Raw genomic sequence first — 15,402 nt, forward strand, 5'->3', positions numbered from 1 at the left:
GATTTTTATATAATTGTAAATTTAATTTTAAATCGGGTTAAATAGGATTTTGTTACAAAGTCGTGTGAATATCGGGTCGTCGAGTATCTTTTGAACACCTTATTTCCTTGCAACACTGCTTTCTTAAACATTGTCGTCCTACTTACTTGTAACACTGTCTTTTGGCACAAGTTTTAAGAAATGTCATTGTAAAAGGCATAATATCTATAGTACCCCTATAATAGTAGATAAAAGTTACTCTCTCTATTTCTTAAAGAAGTTCTTATTTGTCATTTTAGGATATTCTAATTGTTGTTCCTATAAAAATCATTTTTGTTTATATCACATATTTTAATATTACTTATAGCCCTTATATATGTTCCCCTAACTTTATTTTTATATTTTTTATTATCCTCATATATTTCCCGCTAACTTTTTAAAACATTTTTTAATATGTTATGGTCCCTATATTTTTTCCACTAACTTTTTTTAATATTTTTTAAATGTTTATGATCCCCACTTTTCCTTAATCAATTTATTATTCAATGAAATATCTAAAAGATTTTATTTTTCTTAATTTCCATGAAGATTTCTTGTGTGAACTTCAATAGAAAACGAAAATAGTAATATTTAAAGTGAGAATAAATTAAGGGTAAAATAGAAATTCAGATAGTTACTTTTTAACAAAAACGATAATAATGAAAGGATAATAGTGTTAGTTTATACTTCATCATGATAATGTAATAGAACCAAACCCAATATAATCATTATAGTAGCAATTTTTTTTGCTAACATAGTCAATATATATCATAATCATTATGATTAAGACTTCAGCATTATAGTTGTTGTTTTGAGTAGCTTCTTTTTATACACTCCAAGGGTAGGCTTTTATCCCACTTTGCTTTGAGTTTATAAGTCCAGATGCATTAATATTATTGTATATTACACCACACATAAATAATACAAGATATCAAACAATGAACTATTGGATCAATAGAAGGGTATGCCCTAAAACAATGTGACAGCAACTTCCAGACAACAGGATCAATGAAGTAGTCACAAATTTGGCATTATGAACAACAAATCACTGCTTTTCCAATCGAATTAGAACACTGCACACATTTAGAATTCACCCATCTTCCGGATATTTACTTCTCTGTATACCTTGTATAAACATAAACCATACGCACATGTTTAGAGTAGAAGATATGGATGAAGAGGAAGGATCAGAATGTTCAAGATTTTACATCATGTCTGACGGCATATCGTGCAGCATTCGACAGAGGTTGCAGTGCCTTGACGATGATGCTCATGTTTGGCCGGAAATCAGCTTCATATTGTATGCACAACGCAGCAATTGCAGCCATCTGTATGGATGACCCAAGGTAGTATCATATGGCATTCCAGAATTAAGTTATTTTCTTTGTCGAAATTTTACCAAACTGAATTGTTTCCATCAATAAAAGCTAGTGCATTCACAAATAAAGTAAAATAATTGAATTGCAAAACTATGTATTACTGTTAGAGTATATAACATATTTTAGGGCCTCAACCATAAGCTTAAGCTTTTGGTTGTATTGGTTCTTTGACTTGGTATCAAAAGCCAGCGTGATAAGAGGTCACATGTTCGAATCTCAACTACCCCTCATTTAATGCGATATATTTACCACGTGGTATGAAGAGGGTCTGTGTTGCATCCACACTTATAGCCGAAAGGCTCTCGTATGAGGGGATGTTAGAGTATATAACATATTCTGGGGCCTAAACCATAAGCGTAAGCTTTTGGTTGAGTTGGTTCCTTGACAATTACTTCACTTTCATTTGGGTTACATAAATTTACTAATACTTGTTATAGATGCTAGTGAAACAAAGTGCCTCAATCAACAATTCGTGTCTTACCGCAAACATTTGACAAAAAGTACAAAAGAATTACAAGCATAACTTGAACGAGGCATGGAAAAGATGCATACCTTTGCGACAGCCTTAGGAGGGTATTCTCCATTGAGTCTCGGATCAATACACTGCTTTACTTTATCTTCACTGAGTTTAGGTGTAGCCTAACATAATAAGTTTTCATGACTTGTAATTACGAGTCATAGAAGCAAAATCGAAGTCATAAATCAGAGTATATAACGAAATAGCAAGTACCCATGTCACAAGGCTTTGTTGTCCACGAGGTAAGGTATGATCAACAGGTTTACGACCAGTGAGTAGCTCAAGTAAGACAACACCAAAGCTGTACACATCGCTCTTGGAGTTCAGCTGCCCAGTCATTGCATACCTATGAAAATAGTTCTACATCAAAAATAAGAGAAGTTCGAGAGTGAATTATTCTCGCTGGATGCAAGAGTGTTAGTGCAAGCACCAAATTACCCTTGTGTGGAGGGTCTTCGGGGTGCCATGATGATGGTGCAACGAAGAACACGAGTACGGTGTATAAGAGATGCATTGGTCAAGACAAGGCTCGAGGTGACGATGGTTACTTGAGCAAGGCAGCAGCAGCCAGAAGCTACTAAAGGGGCGCTCGATCTGTCGAGCAGGCTTGCTCGATCGAGCAAGATACAGGGGGAAGATCAGAAGGTCCTGATGGTTCGCTCGACTAGTCGAGCAAAGGAGGCTCGGTCGAGCGGCTTATCAGAGGCCCAAATATCGCGTATTTTGTTTTGTTGCGAGATTTCCTTGGTCTTCAAGGGTTTGGTCCTAGGGCTTCTAATATGTGCTAGGCTATATAAGGGAGCCTTACAACATCACTAGAAGTAAGAGAAAAGACAAATACATTAGAGAAGCTACGGCAATGGCCATTAGAGTGTTTTCTTTGAATTAGTGCCATTTGTGGAGTTTCACCATTAAAGGTGAAACCTTTATGGGTAAGAGTGAGCTCTTGACTATTGTAAGTTGAGTCATTAGTGTAATTGAGTTTATATTAATGATAAGATACTTTATTTGAAGGGGAGGTATCCATTGATACCTCATAAACACATTGTGTTGATTGTTTGTTGCTCTCTTGTTCATTCTCTGTTTTTCACTCAATTTTTAGTCATAATTCTACCATTGTTGGGTCCGAGCTATTCTCTTTCAAAGGTTACTTAACTTTTACCCTCTGTTCCCATGAGTTTGTCAATATTTCTATTTTGGTTAGTCTCTTTTACTTTGCAACATTTCTATTATGGTTAATGTCCCAACCAATTTCTTTAGTTCTTATCCACATATCTCTAATTTTCTTTCACTTTTAATCTTAACCACACAATTTGATTGTCCAGACCATTTTCTTTATTATGAATGGTTGTAGATAAATATGAATAAAACAATCAGCAGCGGACATACAGAACAAAACGTGTGAGAACAGAGTTAGAAAATTAAGTTAATATGGAAAAAGAGTAGGGAAACGACAAGATGTTTAAGTTTGGTTGCTTTGGAAAGAGAAAGAAAGGAGAAAAAATATGATCAATAGGATTTGATCCTATGACCATTGTTTTGTTAAAACTTTAACCACCCCACCTCACTCTTATATACACTAGTCAGCAGTAATCTTTGTTTGGTTAGTGAAAAATGTTGACAAGATCATTTGAAGGCAAATGAGAAACTCCAAATCAAAGAAAAAGGAATTAGGTAGTAGTGCTTACTCGGGAGCATGATAGCCAAACGTTCCAAGAACCCTAGTAGAATGAAGTCGTGCTGCCATGTCAGGAGCTTCATTTGACAGATCAAAATCACCAATCTTAGCAACATCGTCCTCAAAGAGCAGTATGTTACAAGACTTGATATCACGGTGAATAATGTGGGGAACTGCCTTCTCATGCAAGAACTCAAGCCCCCTTGCAGCACTAAATGCAATTTTTACCCGTTGTGCCCATGACAAAACAGGTCCAGGTTGTGCTCCTTTCACACCCTTCTTCCCTAGACAGCAGATATGTAGCATCAATACAAAAAAAAATTGGTGAAACTATACAGGTCAGAGTTAAGATAAATATTCTCCTAGTTTTACCAAGCTGCTGGGAGGATAAATTATCTATTCCATGCACTTCACAAAAAACAAATGTTTCAAAGGTAGACAAACTAAGCACCATTTCTTCAAACTCCTAAAAAAGAACAGTTAAGAGCTTGCATTTCTAGAAGCACCCCCATGAAATAAAGACCATCGGCAACATATAAAACAACATACATAATCTTCACATTAAAAAAAAAAGGCATAGAATGCAGCTTAGTCATAAAAATCAAGAGGTGAAAATTTCTTAGATAAGTGTAACACACTAACACCCCTGCCTCTCAGACCGCCGGTGACTACTCATGGAGACCGTAAAGTAGCCCCACAAATCAACACAAGTCTTTTCAGAGCACTTTGGCCTTACTTATGTGCGCCCGAGAAAACTTCCCATGAGGTCACCCATCCTAAGATTGCTCCACACCAAGCACGCTTAATTGTGGAGTTCTTAGCAAATGGGCTACCATGAAAAGAAGATACACCTTGTTGATATAAGTAGTCTATCAATCCCTTTTCAAGCTAAATCTGGGGTATTACACTATGTAACATCCGGTTTTTTTTTTTAAAAAAAAAAAAAAAAAATAATAATAATAATAATAATAATAATAATAATAATAATAATAAATATAAAAAAAATTCAGAAATTTAATTAAAAAAAACCCATTAACAAATAACTTCCCACTTCTCCCTCTAAATCTTATAACTAACCTCATTTACCCACTATAAATTAAGCCAATTACCCTTAATTCATTCACATATTATTACTCACACTCTCTTTTTCTCTTACAAACTACTTCCTCCATCTTCCAATTGCTTAAAATTCAATCAAGAAAAGACAAGATTTTGATATTTTTTATGAATTATGTGACTTGAGTGCACATTTGATGAGTGCATTCATTTATGACTCTTGGGTTTGGAATCCAATGGGTGTGATAATGTGGGAGATTAAGTTGTTAACTTAATGATTGTAGTGTTTAAATGTGATTTATTGTGGAAGAATATTCATGGGAATTATTGGTGTTAATGATGATTAATAAAGAAGTGCAAAGGGCTTTGATAAATGCTTGCTCGAGCAGAATTCTGACAAAGGTAGCCTGATAGTCGCTCGACCGAGCAAGTTTTCTTGGTTGGTCGAGCGGTCAGACAGAATGCATTCAGAAGGTGTCTGTAGCTCGCTCGACTGAGCCACTCGACCGAGCGAGCTCTCTGTTTCGGTCGAGCGGATCCTCTGATGTGCCTAGGATGTTGTTTTTCGACCTTTCAAGTTCTTGGAACTGTTTCATATCATTCATTATTCAATATTAATCTTGTATTCAGTGAGCAATTGACATTAATGTACTTAGTACTATATATAGAGATCTCATACTCACTCAAAAACACATCAAACACAACCCCTAAGCCAAACACATAGCCTTTTGTTTTTATCTCTTACACAATTGTAATATTTCATTTGTAAGAGTATTTTATACTCCATGGATATAATATAAACAGAAACTACACACGACGGAGAATGTAGCCATCATTGGGTGAACCTCCTTAAATCTTTGTATCTCTTTGCTTAGTTTACATTATCAAACATTGTTTTGTTCATTGTTGTTTGTATCGTTCATTTAAGTTCTTAACATCGTAGCGATTTTGGCAAAAAAACTTCAATATTAAAGGTATGAATTTCATCTATTTGTTAGGGGTTTTCATATTCAAAACCTAAAAATTTATACTACTAATTGAAAAACACTCATCTTTTTATTTGAAGAATATATATATATATATATATATATATATATATATATATATATATATATATATATATATATATATATATATATATATATATAATTTTTCTGAGCTTAGTTTTCCGGCGATACGGCGATCACCGGGATACCACCGGAGCCACCGCCGGCTGGCAGCCTTCTTCTTCTTCCTTCTCCCTTTCTCCTTCTCTCTCTTCTTTCCCTTTCTTTTCGTGGGTTGGATTCTGTATTGCCCAATTCCATTTTTCCCAAGTTTAACTTTTCTTTTTACTTTTCTTTTTCTTATTTTTTTTCTTTTCTTTTTAATCCTTTTAATCATATTATTGTTTTAACCTTTCTCCTTTTCTTTATGTACTACTCTTAAAATTTCTAATTACTTTTTTGAAACTGCCATTTTAAATATATATAAAACGAGAATCTTTTAATTTATTTATTGGTTAATTGGAGTATTAATTTGAGATATATTATTTTATCGTGTAGACGGCGGATTCGTAGACAGAGATTATTAGGAGCGTACGTTTGTCTAGGATCGTGTGACAAGATAATTCTCAATGTCCATCTAATTAGGACTATCCCGTTAGTGTTATGTGCTAAGTGATAATTAATGTGTTTAAATAGGATGCATGATTTGATATGACATTGTTTTGTATCATATTATGTTTTATATATTCTCAATTTATATTTACTATTATTTTTGTCAAACTTGAATTTATAATTACTATTTTTGATAAAATTTATATTATTTTTTTGATAATGAAACTAGATACGGTTTAACTTTAAAGAGAAATATTTATGATATTAATATTGCAATTGAATATTATTGAGATATATTTATTGGGAAAATTTATGATCATAAAATAAAATGTATAATGTAAGTTTGATTATATGTTTGTGTGTTCGCGACTAATTATTAAAATATATTAAATCACGTAAAGTAAAACACGAGGGAAATGAAGCTCTTATATTTGTTGTGATCCAAGTATAAGAGTGATGAACAGGTTGCCCTGTTTGGTTAGTATAGCTACCGACAAGTTATTATTTTTGCTACTTAATATGATGTTTGGTCTTCCTTCTATTTGTTGTGATACAAGTAGAAGGCGTGTGCACACTAGGGTTGCCTGAGACTACTCTGCTGGCCTTGAATTATTTTGGGTGACGACCTCTTGATGAAGTAGGTCTAGGGGTAAAGCCTCGGCCTACTGGCGTTCTTGTTCCCTCAAACTAATAACTAGATATATGTGTTGTCATTGATAAATATCAAACAAATTAATTGGTTTATGTAACATTATTTATATTGTTTTCATAAATTGATTTTTTTTTTTACTTAGCTTCATATTATTTTCCAAAATTAATTTCAACTCAAATTATGTTTAATTTTCTTAAATAATTTTCAAACTTAATTGTTTTATGGGATGGAGTTGGAATTACTCAATTTCTTGATTTTGGGAAATTTTCCCTTGTTTTCTCTTGCATTATTTGTTGCAGGTTATGATCACGTGGGAATCATGGAGTGAGGATCACCTAGAAACATAGCTTTTATTAGAGTCGTATTTCAGTTTAAATTTTTCCTTAAGTTGTTTAAATTTTATATGAACATAGATTGCGTTTCAGTCTTTTCTTATGTTGTAAGACCATTTGTTGGATTTAAAGTTATTAAGTTATTTCTTAGTCGTTAAGCCTTACATTTATTTTATTAGAAATAGATGTGGCGGTAACACTCCCATGAGTAGGTTTTTGGCTCATGTTTTTCACTAAAGGTGTTTTATAAAGTTCGGCCTATTCTGAGGGTGTTACAATAAGATAAACCCAAAATTCCATGCACAAAAAAAAAGGAAACCAATCTGGATATTCACTACAGAAAACTATAAAGAGATGACAAAAAATCATAGTACTGAATGCCTTTAGACTCCATAGGATACAAGCTCCAGCTTACCATGAAGGATATCATGCAAAGATCCAATTGATGCAAACTCATAGGCAAGAATACGGTGGTTGCCATCGACACAATAACCAAGAAGTTCGACAAAATTTTCATGTTTTAGCCTTGAAACCATGGAAACCTACAAATAGAAAGGTCACATTAGTAGTTAGATACTATGAAGAAAAATAGTCGGTCAAAACTTCAGTAAGATTGGTACTGTTCTACCTGAGCTAAGAATTCATCATCTGGTTGCTTACTGGCATCTAATTTTTTAATTGCTGCAGAAAGTCCGTTTTTAAGCACTCCATAATATACTCTACCATATGATCCCTCTCCTATTAAAGCATTGGACCCATAGTTTTCTGTAATTTCCCTTAGTTCATCTATGGGAATTTCAGGAACAGCTATAGGCTGGACTATCATTGGTGATTTGCGAGGGGCATTATCGATTAACTGATAACTTCCATCTCTCCCTACAACGTAAGTCAAAACGAACCAAAAAGAAATTATAAACAGGTCAGAAAGAGATCGTTGAAAAGTAAAACAGACCAAGGAATGTCCTACACCATCTCCTCATGATACAAGTCACACACATGCACACTCGAAACAACTATTGACATAGTTGCAGATATACAGAGTTCAACTGCTACTCTGTATGTTACATCTTAAAATGAAGAGTCAAGTAAGGACTAACAACAGTGGGTTACAATTTTACAATGTTTTACGATGAGAAATCGGGAACAGTATGAATTAATAATGATATTGCATAATATAGCTGTTCAAAATATTAAAAGAACTCTAATTGACTATTTCCTCACTTCCACTCAGGCTTGAAGTACCTCTGCGGCATATATGATATCGATTGTTCTAAATTATACAAGCAGAAGACTCCATTACAACAAACACAAGCATGCTATATAATTGAATTACCTCCCATGTTTTGGGGCATGTAACCACCTCCATTATGTGCGGTTCTATGGTACGCACCTCCTCCAAAACAGCCAAAGCAGCTCATATTCTCTCCCTTTCACAAATCTACATAATTATGCATCAAACGATTTGGCTTAGGAGAAAATCAATGCTTCGAGATTAAATAACTACTTCTAAACAAACGGAAAAGCAAGAAAACAGCCACTAACAACAGTAGTATCTCAAGTGACAAACATATCTCAAATCTAAAGAGTAACGAGGATTTTTAACAAGTATAATGTTATAGCACGCAGCACTTACATTTAACACAACATCCATGCCAAGACATGAAATTTAAGATAAAAATAGCACAATTAGCATGTAATGAACACAACAATGACCCATAAAACAAAGGATAGGTGAGATGATGTTGCCTTATGATATTAAATGCTTCAAATTTAACAGAGCTGGTATACACTTGATATATATCTATTGGGTAAAAGAAGAGATACTCATACAAAGGATCCTAAACTCGTGCAATCAAAAAAGGAAAATAAAATGAGCATCATAATGTCAAGTACTGCATCATTATTCGATATTATTATTACTAATTATCCTTGCACTTATGCGATTAACATATAAAAACATAAAAATTTACAAAAACTATCAAATTTAAAAGGTCTCCAGCTAAAACTATCAAATTTAAAAGGTCTCCAGCTAAAACTTGACATCTGGGGACCTTGGATATTTATAAGTGACATAATTTAGAAAAAAATTGTCAAAAATACCTGCTCTCAACTACATCACTACGGGTTACAACCTCGTTTACCGAAATTGAAAATTCAAAGTACATCAGAGATCCACTGTCATTTTACACTTTCACACTTTGTCCAAAAGAAAAAATGGAAATCCGAGAACCTAAGTAACTCACCATAGACAAAAAAACTTCAATCTAGCTAAAATGAAGGAGAAACAATGTAGCATAAATACCTCATCAAAAATTATATCCAAATAAATAAGATGCCTCCTATGGAAAGCCCATAACAACGATGTAACTTACCACCTAAAATTGGTTATATCTCAAATTCTTTTATGACAGAATTCCATATTTCATTGATTTCAAGGTAAGTGACACCTAAAGTAACACAGATCTAGGTAGACACAAGAGCAATATGACGAGTATAAGTTCGTTATTTTTACACCAGAGTCAAAAATCAAAAATAAACAAATAAAAAATATAACGACAGTATATTCACCGGCACCAAACATTCATTAGAAATCATAGTTGAAATTTACATATTACAAGTAAATGAAGAGACTTAATACTTATCTATGAACACACAATAAAAAATTATTAATTAGCTTTATACCATAGTGGACAATAGGCATCCCAACCTCAAATAAATTTTGAATGCTTAGTAGAAGAAAGCTATTGCAAGCTTATGCTTACCACCTTAAAATAGCCCATTAAAAAAAATATAAACTTATGTTTATTTACTCCAAATTATCTAGCTGAAAGCTATAGCAAGCTTATCAAATTAAGTTACTTTCCCTTAGCATTCCAATGAAACTATTCCTTTCACTTAGCCAAGCATAATAAAAAAAATCTTCACGACTTGAACATGTTCTAACGCACATTTTCAATTTCTCTAATTCAAGACATTCACAATGAAATTTACCCACTACCAGAAAAATAGGTTGTGTAAAGTAATTTATAGTCAAGCTTTCAAGCATTATCCCTTTAGAAACTCAAACTCCTTAAGAATACGTTTGGAAAACATATTTGGAAGCAAAAGAAGGGACGGGAGGGGAGGGGAAAGAAGGGAAAGGGAGAGGACGGGAGCTTGGTGTGTTTTCCTTCCAAATCTTTCAAAGTTGAAAGAATTTGTTTAGTTTAAAATGTGAAGGAGTTTTTCCATCTGATTCCCTCCCTCCGTTTTCCTCCCTTCCCCTATCGGTATCCAAATGGGGAAAAGCAATCCCTCCATTTTCCTCCCTTTCCTTTCCCACCATTTCCTCCTATCCAAATATAATGTAAGTGTTTACAAACTACTAACTGAAAACTAAGAACCAAAATTTGTAATACTGAAGGAAAGTAGTGGATAATCTCTCTAAAAAGAAGCAGCAAAACACAATGTTCTACACTTTAACTACAAACAACATCTCATTACCCCAATGAGACCATGTGGCTTCTTCCTTGATAGGGTTTTGAGGGTTGGAATTACATATTCATAGCCTTATAATATCAGAGGTTTCGATTCTGCCCATACAATTAAAAGCCAAATTTATTTCTATTGATCTCTATCACAACCTCTTGAAGTTAGGACCATTAATGGCCATGGAACGTCAAAACATGTCGCAGATGATGAAGAACTGTATTCACTCTTGAATGATGGGGAAGAGGGATGGAGAGAATAGAAGTACACACCCCACAGCGATAGGCCTGATAACATCCTGTTATGTATCTAGTTCATATAGAGGTACATGATCAGCTTGCTTTTCAATAAGAAACATAGATTTCAGAAATAAAGAGATTATTTCAAAAGCTCAACTTAACACCCACAAGCCCAAACCTCAATGATTACCTACAATATGACTCCAGAATGATTAACATGAAATGCCACATACCTGGTTAACAGTTACACAACTCACAACCTCAAGGGAGTAAACGAACCAAAGCATTTTTTATGATTTATGCAATTACACTAAAAAGAATGACAATAAGGAACATACATTTCAAATTCAGATTCCAAATTGACAGTTAATATACAATTAACAAAAATAGCTACTAATTGGTAAAGTTCATGTAGAAAGCACATATGGACTGTTCTGATCATATATTCATAGCAGCAAAACGGTTGATAGGATTTACGAAAAGTAAATGGATTTAAACAGATGAATTCCCTTTGATGAGCAAAAATTACAACACGGGTCAGATCCTTCCCAGCTACTTAAACTTAGACTCATATATATATACTCCAAAAAACAAACACTTCTGTCAACAGACAAGCCTACATTATTCAACAGAAGCTTTTCATCTGATTAATGGAACATATGTTCTAGACTTAAATCATCAATCTCATATCACTCTTCAGTCTTATGCTTTTACTTCGCTCAAATTCAAAGAACCCAAGAACTTGATCCTATCATCAAACTCTACCACCACCCTGTTATTCTTCCCTCCATATATATATATATATATATATATATATATATATATATATATATATATATATATATACATAACCACTCCATTCTTTTAGAGTGGCCCATTTGCTTCTAAATGGTATACAAAGCACTGATATAATTCTTATTATCTTTAACTGTTCATGATTAAAAATTAAATAAAAATTGAATTAATAAAATAAGTTAGTGGGAATGGTAGCTTCGTCGTCAGCCATTGAAAAGCTGCGGCAGAAGAATTAGATTTATTTATATATATGGAGTTGAGTTGTAATAAGATTCGATGACACTTTATGCTGAAGAATGGTAGCTTATGCAGAAGAGGAGAGGAGTGGCGGCAGGATGTGCAACAGAAGGAAGAATTAGAGAGGACCAGTTTAGGTCATTCTCTCTATTGCCATTTCCAAAGGATGGTCTCTTCGTCAACTTGACATCAACAATGCCTTTCTCCAAGGACTCTAACGGAGGATGTTTACATGAGCCAACCTCCCGGCTTCATTGACCACGTTTGCAAGCTACAAAAAGCCGTTTATGGCCTCAAACAAGCTAGTCACACTTGGTATGATGAGCTCCGCACTTTCCTTATGTCTAATGGTTTCAAACCTACCCTCTCTAATTCCTCTCTAATCATCCTCAACACCACCTCGACACCCTTATACCTCATTGTCTATGTCGACGACATTATAGTCACTGGAGAAAATTCTACTCATCTCAACACCTTCACTCAAACTTTGTCTACTCAATTTTCACTCAAGGATCTCGGTGCTCTTTCTTACTTTCTCGGAGCTGAAGTCATTCCCCATCCTCAAGGTCTCTTCTTATCTCAAAGCAAATATATTCATGACATTCTACATCGCGCCCAAATGCTAAACACCAAACCCGTTTCAACTCCTCTTCATCCTTCTACTTCTATAATCCTCACTAATGATACCCACCCCCCTCCCTAATCCCACAACCTACCGAGCACCTTGTGCCTTATAATACCTTGCTCTCACCCGTCCCGATGTTGCCTTTATTGTCAACAAAGCCTGTCAATTCATGCACCGCCCCCACAGAGCCTCACATGCATGCTCTAAAAAGAATACTTCGTTATCTTCATGGTAGTATGTGTCACAGACTATTAATTCGGAGAAACTCCCCACTACATCTCCATGCATACTAAGATGTCGATTAGGCGGGTGACAAGGATAATTATCGTAGCTACCTTGGCTCGAACCCCATTGCTTGTAGCTCTAAACGCCAACGTGCAACGTACCTTAGCACGTTCGTCCACCAAAGCTGAATTCAAATGTGTGGCCTCTACCACAATGGAACTTGAATGGGTCACATCACTCCTGTTCGAACTAGGCTACAAATCTGCGATCACACTGACTATTTTTTGTGATAACCTCAGTGCCATACATTACTTAACCAAACCCGTGATAAATCTCGATTGAAGCATCTTCCACTTGATTTCCATTATGAACGGGAAAAGGTTTGATCAGGCTCTTTTCGAGTTACACATATTAGTGGTTATGAACAACTAGCAGATGTCCTCACCAAGCCCCTCCAACGGTGCAGGTTCAATTACTTGCTTTCCAAGATTGGCCTTATTGTAGGCTCGTCCATCTTGCGGGAGCATATCAAGTAAATAATATCTACAATATCCCATATATTCTTCCCTTATATTAACCAACATATCATGTATTCAATAATTAACTTAGATTTAGTCAATAATATTATTTTGATTTATTCAAGAATAGATTGTAAATATTATGTACCTAGATAGACTTCCCGTGTAAAACACGGATGCTAAAAATAATTAGTGGTATGAATAATGATATTATTTTATAAAATTAATTTATTAACAACATAAACTTAATTATTAAATCTTTGTATTTGTTATGATATTAAGTCAAATATCAAAAGTTTCCTTGTTAATTTATTTACAACATAAACTTAATTATTAATTTATTTACAATATAAACTTAATTGTTTCCTTAAATATTTAAGTCAAATATCAAAAGTTTCCTTATTAATCATAAAAAAAGGCGGGAAAATTTTTAATGACCGTGTGATACGTGTATCAAGTTGTTTCTTCATTAGTATATATTATTTTATTTTATATTTTATTGATGATTATTCTATCCCAATCAAGGGATTCTCTTGTACTATATCATGCATAATATGATATGAATAATACTCACTTTTCCTCAAGCCCTCAATAGGAGTATCACATACTCTGCATTTCCAAACTCAAAAAATAACACCAATAAGGCCATAACAATGTCTCAATAGTTCAACACTACAACATAGTCTATCATCATCCCTGTCCCTCCAATCCTTTCATCAACACTAAAATATCCCTACACAGAGATGTATAGCTGAAAAGTAACCTATTTATCACAGAGCATTTAGATTTCCAGCCCAAAAGGCATCATAAATGAAATTTTTACATACAACAATGTCAAAACCTTTACCGCAAAAGATTTTTACATACACAACACAAAAAAATATCGGTAAGCTAATTTCTGAGAAAAATTTCCTATCCACCAAACAATTGCACCATATAACTTAACAATGCAATAGAGATCAATTTTAGGACAGAAACTTTTTTGCATTGTGCCTTCATCAAAAAACCCAGAATTAAAATTGCAACAAACAACACGAAAGAAAAGACCAAAATAAACAAAATCCATCAAATTTACAACCAAAAAAAAAAACTTCAACAAAAAAGTGAACCAAAATAAGAAACGAAAATTGTAGTTTACGTTTGATGAAGAACCAAAAAAAAAAAAAAAAGAAAAAAAAACTTGTTCAACAGAAATGCAATAAATAGCTTTTATTTGTTACAAAAACAAATTAATTAGACGAAATTAAAACTTAAAAGTATATACTATGACTTTTGTTTTGTTTTTCAATTCACACATAAGATAATTTAATAATAACTATGGAGAAGAATTATTATTTATGTCGAAAATGTTTCTTATTATGCATGTGGTAGATTCAATATAAAATCAATGAACATACAATTAAAAAATTAACAAAGTAGACGATGAGAAGACTCGCCGGAAAATGATAGCCCCGCCGAACACCTCAGGCCGATCACGGATGAAGTGATCGGAAGAAAGGGTGAGAATATTGTTGTAAAAAGAATTGATTGTTCCTCTCAGCGTTATGGTCTCGATTTTCTCCATATCCATATTGCAAGGAGAATAAATTTTTGTCTTTAGGCATGCTAGTTTTTAGGACATAGCTGCTGGCCTATCAATCCTTAAAATAGAAATGTTGAATATTCATTTTTAACAATAAAAAAAATTGTGCCTAATCATTTTTTTATCAACAATGTAAATATTTATACATTACAACTTGTATTCAAACTTATTTTGTATGCCTTATAATGAAAGGGGCCTATTTAATTAGTATAATTATATAATTAATTATTTTTAAATTATAAATGATCACTTTAACATATTAAGTATATATGAGTTGATATTTCATCACGAGACTTCTCATTTAAAAATTTGTGCATTTCTTATTAATAATGCAATTTTTCCCGAAATAATGCTAAATGGAAAAAATCTTTGAGTAGTAGATATTGTATTTGTCATATTTGTGTCATATGATCAACACGTAGAATATAAGCTATAGATTTAATTTTGTAAGGGCAACAAATTGGGTTTTTTTGTGAAACTAGA

General features: G+C 33.6%; 1 protein-coding gene across 3 annotated transcripts; it reads right to left on the reverse strand.

Moving 5' to 3' along the window:
- Nucleotides 1–31: 31 nt before the first annotated feature.
- LOC130800521 (pto-interacting protein 1-like) lies at nt 32–15,021 on the reverse strand. 3 transcript variants are annotated; one of them, XM_057664106.1, is made up of 9 exons: nt 14,774–15,021; nt 8,564–8,668; nt 7,859–8,106; nt 7,646–7,772; nt 3,603–3,876; nt 2,128–2,260; nt 1,950–2,036; nt 1,227–1,346; nt 32–1,143 (listed from the first exon to the last, which is right to left on the reverse strand). In XM_057664106.1, the coding sequence occupies exons 2-9, from the start codon at nt 8,646–8,648 to the stop codon at nt 1,102–1,104; spliced, it is 1,116 nt and encodes a 371-aa protein (XP_057520089.1). In that variant the 5' UTR covers nt 8,649–8,668; nt 14,774–15,021; the 3' UTR covers nt 32–1,101. The 3 variants fall into 3 exon arrangements, with proteins under 3 accessions (XP_057520089.1, XP_057520091.1, XP_057520092.1); XM_057664108.1 differs by having other exon boundaries at nt 14,735–15,021; XM_057664109.1 differs by having other exon boundaries at nt 32–1,135; nt 14,774–14,994.
- Nucleotides 15,022–15,402: the final 381 nt, after the last annotated feature.

Source organism: Amaranthus tricolor, chromosome 14 (assembly GCF_026212465.1).
Source record: "Amaranthus tricolor cultivar Red isolate AtriRed21 chromosome 14, ASM2621246v1, whole genome shotgun sequence".
NCBI classification, from domain to species: Eukaryota; Viridiplantae; Streptophyta; class Magnoliopsida; order Caryophyllales; family Amaranthaceae; genus Amaranthus; species Amaranthus tricolor.